Source organism: Anoplolepis gracilipes, chromosome 2 (assembly GCF_047496725.1).
Source record: "Anoplolepis gracilipes chromosome 2, ASM4749672v1, whole genome shotgun sequence".
In the NCBI taxonomy this organism is placed as follows: domain Eukaryota; kingdom Metazoa; phylum Arthropoda; class Insecta; order Hymenoptera; family Formicidae; genus Anoplolepis; species Anoplolepis gracilipes.
In genome coordinates, this window is record NC_132971.1 from 12,881,591 (window position 1) to 12,896,214 (window position 14,624).

The following is a 14,624-nucleotide window of genomic DNA, read 5'->3' on the forward strand; positions in this document are numbered from 1 at the left end:
GAAATAATATGCAATTATAATTTTTTTAATATATGTAAAATATTAAAATATTTTTTACATTTATTTTAATAATCATGAATTAATTATTTTTCGATTTAAATACTAAAGATATAATTATTATAAATTTTAATTTGCATACATATTTTTAAAAATATAATTGTTTATGTAATATAAAAAATTTAATTTAAAATTCTACATTTAAAACTAAATTTAAAATTAAATTTGCGTAATGTAACTATTAAGATAATACAATATATATAAGGAAATTTTAATTCTGATGACAAACTAAACAAATCGTGTCTTTTAATTTTTAGTAATCGTTATAATTGAGATAAAATATCAATTTAATTATTACACATATAGCGTAAAAATATATATTATCGAAACTTAGCCTCCTAAAATTTTTGAATTGCTACACACATACATAGATAATACGATTTATGTATTGATCTGTATTTAAAATATTCCAAATGATAAAATTTCTAAAATTTATTATAAAAGATAGTAAATGTACTGTAACAAGACGTAAATAAGTCGAATATCTATAATATAAATTAAAATCGAGTAATTTAATAAAAATTATTATTTTATTAAATTACTCGATTTTAATTTATATTATAGATATTCAGCTCATTTACGCTTTGTTACCGTACATTTAATATCTTTAATTTTCTAATGGACCTTTTTTTATTATATTAATTTATTATAAAAGATTATTTATATAAAAAATTGTGTTTTAGCTATAATAAAATTTAGAATTCTAAAATAAAAGAATTATAAGATAAAAGAATTATAAAATAAGAACTTTTTTTATATGTGTACGTAAAATATATAAATATATAAATACTTTTCTTTTTATTTATTCTTTTTATTTCTTTCTAAGTTTCATTTCTCCGTCATAGATTCTACAAACTTGCACTCATCGAGTTTTGTTCGTATGTAGTACAACATGTGGTTCGGAGTTTCGCCCACGTCGTAAGAAAAGTGGATAATCAGGACAAAAGTAGGAGAGAAAAGACGTCGGACTCGCCTTCTTTTTCCTGTTCATTCGCTTGATATTCCCGTTATTTCACGGAATTGTGGGAAATTAGGTACTGAGCCAAGGTAATTAAACACGCCGGCCTTTTGTTTTCAAGGCGTGTCGATGTGTGAATCAACACGTAGTACGCGAAGTTGTAACTAATCCTACAATATGACGGAAGTGAACACATTTATCGCGAAAGTTAGTTGTCGATGATTGAAAGTCTAAAGTTGATTACAGTTTTGTAATTACGCGATAAACAGTGTTAAAAATAAATTAATTAAAAATTTTCAAAAGTCATAATTTAATACAATCAACGCTTCTATTAATTTTGTTGATAAATCAATGTAATAATCGTATAAATAATTTTATTAAAGTAGGAAAAATGTGTTTTACAGATTTTTAAGATTCTAATAATTGCTCTAACGTTTCTAAACTTTGAGTTTGTGCCTATATTTAAATCTAATTCTGATGATATATCAAAAGACAAAATGCAAGATGATAAGATTAATATCACGTTTCTAATATCATCATATCACTAAATTATCCAATAAAAAAATTGCTATTTAACTTGGAATAAATTCATATGTAAAAATTTTTCAATTTATATTTAATTAAAGTAAAATATCTGAATGTCAAATAATGAATAATCAATGAGCGACTGACTCGACAAAGTAATGAGTAATAATAAGTCTGCTCGTGTGCCAGTTAATACTTGACACCGATCGATTTAACGATATCAACAGCATCGATCTTTTATAGTTTCAACAGGAAATCACTCATATATATATGATGTATATTCAAGAAGACAATAACTGGATATGATTCATCGACAATGAAAGAAATCAGAGAACTTACAGTTAAGGGAAGTGTTTGAAGAGTGTACAGGAGAAAAAAAAAATGATGCGCACGGCGACATGTGGGAAATGCAAGTAACCACCATTTACCGCGAGATACAATCTCGGTCATTAACCTAACTTGTGCGGAAGAAGTAAGCTTATATATTATTAAAGTAAAATGTAAAATCGAGTAATGATGACGGGAATTTTTCTTCTGCGTCTCTCTCGGACAAGCTACTTCTTAAGTATTTTTAAGAAAGGTAACTTATTCTTAAAGTTATTGTATTTACACAGTGATATCATGCTGCTATCGATAATCATCGATGAGAAATTATAAAAAGTATATCAAAGCCGAATTTGCTAGTATTAAATTATAAATTCGATAAAATTGCCGACACTATTAAATTATATAGAGATAAAAAATAATCGCATTGGGCATGTTTCATAAAATGTATTTTCGCGTTATTCCATATAAATTAAACATTTCGACGACATTAAAAAAGTGTGAGGAAATAGGTAAACGACTTTCGCGTCGGAGGGAGCCTAGATACAAGTCGACTACATCTTCGTGAGCTTTTCTTTTACACGATAAGACCTCTTCGCCGGCTTTCCACCTCGTAGAAAAACAAGCAGGGATCGTGGAAAGTCGATTATACGTATGCACGCTGATGGAGATGAGAACCCGTACTGCATGATGCATATGCCGCGTTTCATTTACGAGACGTGCATTTATGCGTTTAATGATGAGCACGCGCTTCTCCGGAGCGGGTCTAGTGGTGTCTTCGTTAAAGCCAAGACGACGTTGAAGAATTATCCCGTTTAACCGGACCGGAGATAGAAATTACATTTACAGACGGGTTATCCTGCAGGATAATCGTGCGAAGACGCGTAGCAAAGTTATACAGAAATAATTAGATTACTTATAAAAACACTCTTTAAAGATAACCAACCGCTAATTGGAGTTAACTTTTTCAGAGTCATCGCCAATCGTGCTATCATTTAAATAGTGCTTAATGCAAATCCAATTTACCGTCACGCGACGTAAAAATTTTACATCAAATAAAGAAAATGTACTTATCTTCTCATGAAATGCATTCAAACGCGCACGTATTATACATCATGCGCTAATTGACGGATAACCTTAGCTTATTTTCAGATACTTCTCGTCTGCAAATTGCGTACGTAATCGAGTGTGCTTTGGTAATTCGTTATTAAGTTCAATAATGCCGCGAGCGTGGGATGATCTTGACCCGAGGTGAATTGCCGAGAAAATAAAAGAGAGATAGAGAAAGAGACTTTATCAAAGAAAGACTTCTTTACATAAAAAAAAAAAAAAAAAAAAATGAAATTTATTATAATACTTGTTGTATATATATATATATATATATATATATATATATATATATTCATTATAATCACGAAGGAGCTCATATATTACATGTATATATGTTATATTAGATTTATATGTCTCGAACAATTTTCTTTTTTTCTCTTATTTTACTGATGTAATAGAATTATTATTACGCATAAAATAATTATAAAATTATTATTATAAAGTCAACGATCTTTTCCCGAAGAACTTTTTCTATTTTATGAGAAATCTATTCATATTTACATTAATGCTGCAATTTATTAATATATAATTCGAAAGTTTGGTGCTAATTTAGATAATCCTATAATTAACTTATAACGAGCACATTCGATTAGATGCCGCATTTATATACGCGTGCTTGATTAGTGGCAGTTTCGTTGCAGATTCTATAAAATAGAGTGTTTCAATGATACGTAAAATAGAGAATGTCGTTACGAACTGTAAGCATTGTCTCATAATCAGTCAACTCATTAAATTTCTTGGCGTTTAGAAAGCGACAAGTGAATTGGGTGCAATAATGATTATAATAATCTCGAGTGCATTAATGAGGCATTATATTTTCCACGGGAGATTAATTCATCTTTGCACAAAATGTCTATCCGTATTAAAGTTCTCTAAGAAATATCCAATTATGTTCTGGGGAGAATTCATAACGAACTGTTACACAAAAACTTGATTAGAAACAATCATAAAAATAGCTAATTTTATTTCATACAACACGAATATGAGAACTCGTTCATTTGCATGTTATTATTATGTAAAATTATCATGTGTGTAATTATAATATATGTAATAGACTGTAAATATATAATATATATATATGAATAAACATACATATATATTATCACGTTCAGCGTATATATATACGCTGAACGTGATATATATATATATACGAAATTGTATATATATATATATATATATACAATTTGTTATATTCAATTATAAATATATAGTTAATCAATCACACACACACACACACACACACTGCAAATGTATAATTTATGTATATTTTCATTTATTCATTTTTGAATATCTCGCAAATATTTAAGAATATCTCCTGATAATTATTTGTAAAAATTTTTATGTATAATAATTGTTATTTAATATATAACATGTATTTAATCTGATAATAATTAGAGCTGAAAAAAAATTTACGCACTTTTGGCAATCAGAGCGATGAAAAGGAAGCAAAGTGTCTTGCGTTCCATTTCCTTGACGAGCTTCCGTGTGGAACTTGAATCTTTAACTTGTACGTCCTCTCGTTTCAGAAAATTGGAGGAATAATTATCCTGGTACAACTCCGAGATAGGACAGTAATGAATACGTCCGTAACAATCGCACTTCGTCGGTTCCGGAAGAAAAGTTCACCGAGTGCACTTCGAGAAAAACATTTCGGATTACGAGCAACCCTCTTTATTTTTATTTCCGAGCACTGAACGCGAACGTTTGCTCGAAGTTTAAAAAACGCGCATGCGACTCTGTCTTTCAGGTATCTCCGAACAGGGTTAAAATAGCGGTGCTCATGCAGTTCACCGCCAGAACTCTGGTGGTGTGACTCTCGAGACTTGTATCGATGTACCGATGTCGGACGTTCTTTCCTGAGGACTGAGACGCTTACTCTCTGGGTCTTTGGCAGGAAGTCGCCAGGTGTTCTCCTCCCCTCCACCTGCTATTCCTCGCTGCCACCACCTCGGCAAGTAATGGCAAGTAAACCGACCGCTGTGTCGGTTGCCATCAGGAACGAGGCGACCGACTGACTGTTCATCCTCCCTTCTTTTTTATCCGCCTCTCCTTTGGAATTCAGGCCAACCTACGTCACCGAATAGCAATAGGCTTATCCCCTGGGATAGCTGGAACAGCTAACCAATAACTTCACTAAAAGATTTTCGATCAACTTTCCCGCAGGAAAAATTATTTAGAGGGATGTAACACATGTTATGTGTAACAAATAAAATATTTTGACGTAATTGTAACGAAATATTCACGAAGAGATTACATGATCTGTAAATGATATAATCGAAAGAATATTTTCTCGTTTTTTTAAAATATTCTAATTTATAATGAAACTAAAAAGTATCTTGTTATAAATAGAAAATATTTGTTTATATTAAATATCATTGAATTTTTTCAAAAACTCATAATTATTAACGATACAATTATTAATAATTTTAAAATTATAAATTATTTTTAACTATTCAGGAAACTGTTCTTATTTTTATTCGATAACTATAAACTATTAAAGTCTCGGCTACTATCACGAAATCTAAAAATTAGAATCTATCTATAGAACAATAATACTAGTGATAGTTTTGTACGGACGCGAGACCTAGGCCCTTATAAAAAACGAAAAGAATAAACTTAGAATGTCCGAAAATAAAATAAGAAAATATTTGAAGCAAAAAAGGACGAGGTCAGCAAAGATTATAGGAAACTACCTAACTGAGCTAGATGAATTCTATAAATCGCTTAGCATTGTCAGAACAGAGTTGTTAAATCACGTAGGTTAAGGGCAGGTAGTAGTAGACACGTAGCTAGAAATGAAAGAATTCCATAGGATCTTCTAGCAGAAAAACCGGAAAAATAACTTGGATGGTCTATGAAGACGAAGGTGGAAGGACAATATTAGAGATGCCTGAAAAATAGAATAACGTAACCAGCCAAATATCGTAGATAGAAATAACTTAGAACAAGGAAAAAAGCGCCACATAATAATAATAATAATTATTATTATTATTAAATTATTTTTGAACGATCAAGTAGCAAATTAACCTAATTAATATATACCGATAGATATAATACATTAGATTTGATTGTTCGCGTAATTATACGCTTATGGAGATCGTAAGAAAGTGTTGGGGTAATTTTGCAGCAAATGACGAAAGAATATTACAAGCAGCTTACGTGCATCGCGTAACGTATTGTTATTATGATAAAATGTTGAAAACGTTTAATGCGAATTGATCCGAAGTTTTACATAAAAGTTAAATGTCTAAAAATTATAAATTTCCCCAATTTACATTTTTACATAATTCTTTCACGTTTCTACCGTGCGCGATAATTGATAATCATCAATCTACAATTGTCTTGTAAGATATAATTGTAAATTCACAGAGCAAAGCACATGAACTATAGAAATGAAAACGAAGCGTCTCGAAGAAAATAACAGATATATAAAGCTCCCGCAAACGTACGCAATTGCGAAAAGTCGTGGAAATTCTACGGTAATTTGTAACAATGTACTAGCAGTTAAGAGCAACGTATGTATAATTTTCCGGAAAGTATAAGTGGGACCGTAATTTGTACCGTTGATCGTACCTAAATAATTTCTTTTTCGTAATATGGAATTAAATTAATAGCAAGAAAGGGATATTTCTTGCAAAATACACGACGTAACAGAATAAGAATCTCCATATGTTTAAAACTTATGTGAAAAGTATGTAAAGTGTTTACTTAAATTATATTCTTAACTCCAGTGATTCCGACTTTATTCTTAAAAAACATTCTTTTTCAAATCATGTACTTACGTATGTGTATATACAGGGTGAGTCACTTAAGACAGGGCCACCCAAATAATTTCCACAGTTTTGAAGTTAGGAAAAAATACTTGAAATAAAAGTTGTTTGTTATTGAAGAAGGCACCATGATAATGAACATTTTTTCGTAGGTGGAGGAGCTTAGGAGATTTGAAGATCATCTTCATTTTTTTTAAATGGAATCGTATACCTATTTTCAAATACCTACGATTGTAGCCCTTCCCAAGACAGTTTCAATGGTCATGGATATTCAAGGTCATTCAAGGTCACGGACATGAAACAAGTTGAAAAAATGAAAATTTATTGTAAATTATTATTTTTGAAACAAAATACTGACAGTTTTATTAATCAAATTAAAATGTTTTATTTTTTATGTGTAACCATGATCTGTGTAATATCTCTATTATTTTATTTAAGCTACAGGTGTTTATATGTATTTATAAAATGGCGACCGTCCACAGCAAGACATTGTTTCAAACGTTCTACAGATTGCGTTGCACGTTGAATTGTTGAAACGTTGAACGCCTATAGCTTAAATAAAATAATAGCTTCTTGTTAAATGTATAATTTTCTTTTATTTTTTTTCCAACTAAAGAATCTAGAATGCCTACACTTAAGAAAGAAGGACTAGGAAGATGATCACCCAACCGCGTCACCCTAAACCAGCTCGCCCTCGGCGCTTCCTTGTTCGAGTTAATTATGGTTTCTTGATGCTAACAATGAAGAGCATCCATAATTGTATCTTTATAGAGCGCCTCATACGTGCTGATTAACGCAACCATGAAATTTAATACTCTATGCGTGTATCAAAATAATTTCATGTGCTTGGGATTCAAGCTGTTTCAACATGTATCGCGAATACTTTAAAAAATTGTAAAAAAAAATATCTCCAAGATAGATATGTTAATTCATATTTCGTATACATATTTTATACTATATAAGAAATATTCTTAATTTAAAGATGTTTCTTTTAACGGAACGCTAACGAAAAGATCGAGCTAAAAAGATTTTCAAAATTTGAGAATGGATTATATTCGCACAGAATTGCAGTGTCTTTATATCATACAATCTTTCTCTTAAAATGCAAACGAGAAGATTGATGTACAAGGAGCTATGTAACCGGGTTCTTGAATGCAAGGACATACATATTAGGTATGGTTCGTCTGCCGCATTCCGTGTCACTCGATCAAGAAGAGGTCACGATTGATTGTTCAACTAGAAATGAAATGCGTGAACATGCGAGCAGAATTGCATACATTGCAGATGCGCGTATCATGCGATCACATCCATTGCATTCATGACGACTGACTACTTTACGACATGCCATATCGAAGCAACAGTGCATGATTTTCGATTATCGCGCGTAATTCTTGTTTACTCGATCCTATTTTACGATAGAAGGATATTCAATCGCTCGGTTAATCGCAAAATGAAAATCAAAACATCACATCGGCTGCATATTCGAGAATGCAGAGAATGCAACGTGCGTGAAGAAGCATTCAAATCTCCGTGCAAATCACGCATTGAAATTTCTCTGAATCGAGAAACGCGATATATGCTTAAGTATATTATATACATAATGCTTAAATATAATTATTGTTACTGTTAAATATATATGTCTACTTTTTATGAAAAAAATCTGACAATAAATGTAATTATACATTTGTTTCAAAATCAATAGAAAGATATGATACACATTTCTAATATAATTTTATATGTAATTACAAATTTAAAAAAAAAACATTTTTGGAGAAAATAGCCATTTATTGATAGTTTCGTTATTGTAATATACTTCTTTCATTATTGTATTCTTGTATCTTATTATAATATGCATTATTATTTTATTATTATAATATTCTTCTGAGTCCAATGCACCTGGGAAAATCTAAGGATAAATCATAATTTTAATTCGAAAGTTGCCGCCAACTATAATATTTTTCTTTCTTTAAATCCGATTTTGATACACTAAAATTTAAAAATTAAAAACTTGAAATATTTAATTATATTTTTTAATATTTAAGTGCAAGATATATACACGACTTCATACGTGTACTATTATCGACAGTATCCGTTAAATGTTCCTCAATTATTCGGTATTCGAGTACTAATATTGCGACAAATATTATTGTGAAACATATATGTAATTACAGAATTACCTAACACTACTTCAATCTATCATTTTCTGATGCATCTAAAATGCAATCATGATAATTACGCAAGATTTATGCGCATCGAATTAACCGTGTGATTCTCGATGGATTAATTCTAATCATTTTGCATTAATCGCGGAACTGACAATGAGTACAAAACATTGCCTCTGCAAACGTTTTTATGAAGCGCGATTATACGATATGTACGATCGGCATATTGGATCGAGGAGTAGCGAGACCAAATTTGTTAAAAGATGGAAATTCGGTTCAATGAAAGCTAGCAGCATATATATGTGTCGCTTCACGAATCGCCTCGAATCGAGTCACTTGTTAGTAACGCCGGCTTCCTGACCTACATACCACGACCGCCATACAACAAACGTAACACTTTGTAGCCACGTGTGGACTCACGAATGGACACACGTACGCCAATACATATCTGCGTTACGTATGCACATGCACAAACACATCTCACGCGAGTATCTCCTTATCGTATACAATCAGGTTTTCGTTCAAGTTCAGGTTCTCGACGATTCTGGCACAGAACTCAACAATCTTTAAATTAAATAAATCATGCATTTATCAATCATTTAGAAGATAATATTTGACTTTCATTACTTATAGAATAATCATTAAATATTTTTTAAGAATAAATACATGTAATAAACATTTCGCTAGAGTTTCGAATTTTTTAGATTTGTTGTCAAATTTCATCGTGTGAAATCGATATACATAGTATACAGTATGCGGATTGTCTAAGTTAAATTTTCACAGGATAATTATCTGAAGAGAGATAATTAAATTATTAGGTATTACATAGTTATCCATTTGAATTGCTTGTGCTCTGTATATATTATGCTTTATCGCAATCCCATAGAGTCATAACGAAATAAGAAATTAATATTTTGAAAACTAACGAGAGAGATAGAAAAAAGACATATAACTTCGTGAGTTCCTTGCAACAATTACCGTTACAGAAATTTGCACAAAATGGATATTATGCGTGAATTATCTTGCGGTACTTTTCTGCAATTTTGTGCGAAAAATTTTCTTTTGTCAGTTTACACATTTCGTATGTACAACATATCGGTTTCTTGGGAATAATTACATTGTTCTTCTTGGAACATTGTTCTTCTTGAAACATTGTTCTTTCTAAAAATTCATCGTACTTTCTGCATTAAGATTTATAAAGATATAATTCTTAAATAATTTCTTTATCTTGTGAATCAAATGAAATAAAAAAAAAAGTAAAAAATTAAATCAGTTATAAGCTTTAACTCTGCCGCTATCATTGTTTAGTCATTTCCTTTTCACAAAATATCCTCTCACAGAATTTTAAAAGCAAAACTTTCATTATAAATTTCTCAATTATATTAATTCGATTTTATCTCTTAATATTTTGCAATTTTGCAGGACGAGTCAAGATACAGTTTTATCATCTTAATCTTCTAGCGGAACGATGTAGTAAGATTGCCATATAAGGAATTTCCCCTGCCACGTGATCTAGACTAGGTATTAACTGCAAAACAGGAACTATAAATTTTTCTTTCTTACTTTTCACTCTTACACTTCGACTATTAAAATGAATCACAAATGACTCGCAAATGACTCGCAGTAGAATTCCGCAAGTCTTTCTACTGCGTCATCATCACTGCGGGCGTTATATTAAACTTTCGAAATTCGCTGAATAATTATCGCAGATTTCAACGCGCGTATAAAGACGAGGTCGTCGACCGGCGTATTCTAATCTGGTAGGACCCAATAAGAACTTGTCCGTTAGTCGTATATCGCAAACCTGACCATAACCGTTCTTCCATTTCGTGCATACGAATCGTTCAAAGTGCAGGCCTCCTCGAATTTCCGGGTTATCAAACAGCAAAGAGCGCGGCCAAATAAAGAATGCTCCTCAATTTTTCTTCAGTCGATTTCCAAGTCGATCGTTATCTATTGATATCTATTGATGTTACAGCCACCCGATGCATTTGGTATCTCACATATGGCTACAATCACAATTTTATTATGACCAATGAGAACTTGTACGTGATATAATACTTGTGTGATATCAACAATAATTAGAATAAAAAATGTTTTTATAAATTACATTTAATTTTTTATTTGTTATGTTGTCAAATCCATTTGTCAACATGCACTTATTTTCTTTATACGCGAATAGTAAAAGGCTATACTTTGAAATTTAAATATTCATAATCTACTTGTAATTATTTTTCATTTTCTCACAAAATTAATTTGCAAATCGATTAAAGAAAAATGCGTTTTGATACTCTTTGTAAGCGCGTGTTTTGGTGTTCACAATTGATTTTTCTTCTCTTATGATAAATAATTTTAATTTCATATTTTAATAATTTATTTTTTTCTTTCACGATTGCCTTTTACATTGAGAAAATTATTTTCGAATTAAATATTATGTGTAGTTTACAATCACAGTAAGACTGTAAGGTTGGAAAATGTAAACGTTAAAGCTGGTGGTAGCAAATGAAATTGAAAATTGAACCATTTCACTTACAGTCAGCTTATTAGCTTAGCAATGTCTTACAGTTTTACAGTCTTATTATCATTGTAAACCACGTATTAGATTATTGCTTCATTACAATCGCAACATAAGCTTATTATGCTTATACAGTAAGTCACTTAAGGCCGGATACCCAAATAACCCCCACAGTTTTGAAGATAGGAAAAAATGCTTGAAGTAAAAATTGTTTGGTATCGAGGGAGGCAAGACAGTTTCAATGATTATAGATATTCACGGTCATTTAAGGTTACGGACTTGAAAAAAATTGAAGAATAAAAATTCATGAAAATTCATCAGTGAATGTTTCCGAAGCTAAATACATATTCGATATTATACGTACATCAAATGATCTTGTTATTGACTACCTTTGTAGTCAATAACGAGGTCATTTCATGTAAACAAGCTCTAGTCGAATGTTTAAGATTCTGAACAATTCGTGTAGATGATAAGATGCCTCCCTTGATACCAAACAACTTTTACTTCAAGCATTTTTTTCTATCTTCAAAACTATGGGAATTATTTGGATGGCCGGTCTTAGATGACTCACTCTGTATATTAAGCGTATTAATTTTGTTAATTTTTTACATATGATTAATGTTATTTTTTACATATGATTAATGTTATTTTTTACATATGAAATATATATGTATATAATCGATTTTACATATGATATTTATTGATTAATTATGGAAACAGACTGATAGCGTTGTTTTGTAAGAGAATTCGATTAAACCAGTAATTATAAACTCTGCAAATTGTTTGCAAGCGAGTCAAGAACGAGATTTCACATCATGCTAGATTTGTGAAAGATTCAATTTTGCCGCGAAGTCAAAGGACGTAGATTTACGATTGCAACACGACTGTAATGTACTTTTTTTCTCAGAGCATACATGTGTGTGCACATTGTTAGTACACTTAAATTGTTCTTTGAGCATGTGTTTTCCCGCAACCTGCTTACTATACGGTAGGTACGTGCATCATCTGCCAGTGTACTTCATGCGACCCCGATCTAGCCTTAGGGAATTCCTTAGGAAAGTCTATGGCTATGGAAAGTCAAAGCAGCGAAGAGATGGAAAACGGCGATTATATTGTTGTCCGTTTGCATGCGCAATGCGTAAATTTTCTCACACAATCATACTTTTTCCTACTATCATTGTACAGTTATACTATCTTGTGCAACTTTAATCGATTGATCAAGTAACGAGTTAATTCATTAGCGACTAATTGATTCAATGGGCGAGGAATAGAAAAATAGCAACAATGATTTTCAGTTAAAAGTTTTTCCCGTGAATCTTTCTTAATTGTATTATAATTAAATTAAATACTGGAGAAATCGTTAGATCAAAAAAATACGTAATTTTTATGTAAATTGGAAAATAAAATGACAAGTCCGGAAAAAGTTTATATCTAAGATTTCATTCACAATTAAATTGAATATTATAAATTAACTTTAAAAATGCTTGATAATAAAAAATAAAATTTTATTCCATTATCATTATCTTTTTCCTGTATATGTCAAAATATCGTTATTTCTGTTTCTCATTATATATTTCTTTTCACCGATTTCATTCTCCGTTCGTTGCATCAAGTCTTCCTCCGTAACGGAACACGTTGTGAAATTTATACAACTATATTTAAAAAATGATACGATAATATCTTGCAACGAGTATAACTCAGTGCGCATTGCATTGTGCCGCGATAATGCATTCAAATGAAGATATCGTAATGCATGCGGTGTCGCTTGCCTCTTTTTCATCTAATAGTGCCCTTTACTCCACTTTCTCTGTAAACGCAAAGTAACGAAATCATGTGCGCATCTAAATGCTTGGCGAGAAAATACCGTGCAATTCTTTCAACTAATTTAACATCAAATATGTATGTAAATTTTTTAATACGAATAATCTGTCAAAAATAATAACAGTTTAAATGCACAATTAACATATTGTGAGTAAAATCTATTATAATATATCTATTGTTATATATTATATTTTGATATTTATAAAATCATATACTAAATGTTTTCTTAAACATATATATCTAACTTTTTTATAATTTCTATAAATACTAACAATAAAGGAGAGTGGCTTAGAACAATGTCATTTTCATAATTGCAACATATAGTACAATACTGAGTATTTATGCTAACGTAAAATATTTAAAATGACACGTTTGGAGTCTCAAAGATCGAGTTCCTCATTGTATGCTTTCTCTAGTAATCAGAGTACAAAGCGTACCTGTTATTAGTCAAATCATTGAAAATCCTCATTAACCCCGTAACTGTCGCAACTAGTATTTTAAGTGTCAAGTTGTAAAAATATTTAAAAATTTCCGTTTTTAATTTGATGCTCTCACCAAACCTAAATCTCTCACCAAAATATCCTTAGCTGATAATTAAAAAAAAATTCGCCATACCATCCAAGAAGAGGTTAAATTTAAAAGAAAGTTATATTATTTATGTTCTTTATGATTCTCAATTAATTAAAAAGTAGACTACTCCCCAAAGATTCGATATTTTTCGCGAAAAAAATATATTTGCATAAATGAGTATATATATTCGCAAAACTTAATTTGAACAAAATATTTGTTTTTTTTTACTTGAAATAATCAGAGAAATCTTTAATAAAAAATGCGGATTTTTATGAAACACGCAATCATTATTTAATTTAAAACGATGTATTGTATAATACTCGGTATTTTATAATTATACACCTCGTATGTCTATCTGTTTTAAAAATACTGTAAGCTGACAATGAGTCTTACAATTAAACTTCTTTTACGTTTAGTCGATTCATCATAAATTCAAATAAAAATTGGACTTACATCATTTTTAATTAAAATAGTTATACCGATTTTCGAAAGTCATTACTGCTACATCCGGGTCTTACACGGTTACTTGCATGCATGAAGTATATAATTAAAAAGGGACGTTGACACGTTCAATATATGTACAAAAAATCTTTCACGATTCTACGAATCCAGTCGAACATGATAAGACTACGAGAATCGTCGCTTTCTCTTCTGGGCTCATGCCCAGATCGACAACACGCTTTCAAAGACTTTTGAAAAGGAAGCTACTGTAACACACACAAATGCTTCTTCTCAAAGAAAAATCTGTCTTACGAAGAAAAAAAAATTGGCGAAATTTATCAGCCTGTTATAAAACACAATAATCTGTACAT

At 30.7% G+C, this 14,624-nt stretch overlaps 1 protein-coding gene across 3 annotated transcripts in view; it reads right to left on the minus strand.

Annotated features, from left to right (window-relative positions):
- Positions 1-14,624, minus strand: part of LOC140676028 (CUB and sushi domain-containing protein 3) — a 51,370-nt gene that overhangs the window by 29,005 nt on the left and 7,741 nt on the right. Inside the window, exon 1 of one of the 3 annotated variants that reach the window (XM_072910638.1) lies at positions 4,392-4,949. The exons of 1 other annotated variant lie outside the window; for it this stretch is intronic. In XM_072910638.1, the coding sequence (XP_072766739.1) occupies positions 4,392-4,440 (49 nt within the window). In that variant the 5' untranslated portion in view covers positions 4,441-4,949. Of the gene's footprint in view, positions 1-4,391; positions 4,957-14,624 lie in introns of those variants that run through there. One more of the 3 variants, XM_072910639.1, reaches the window with a different exon arrangement.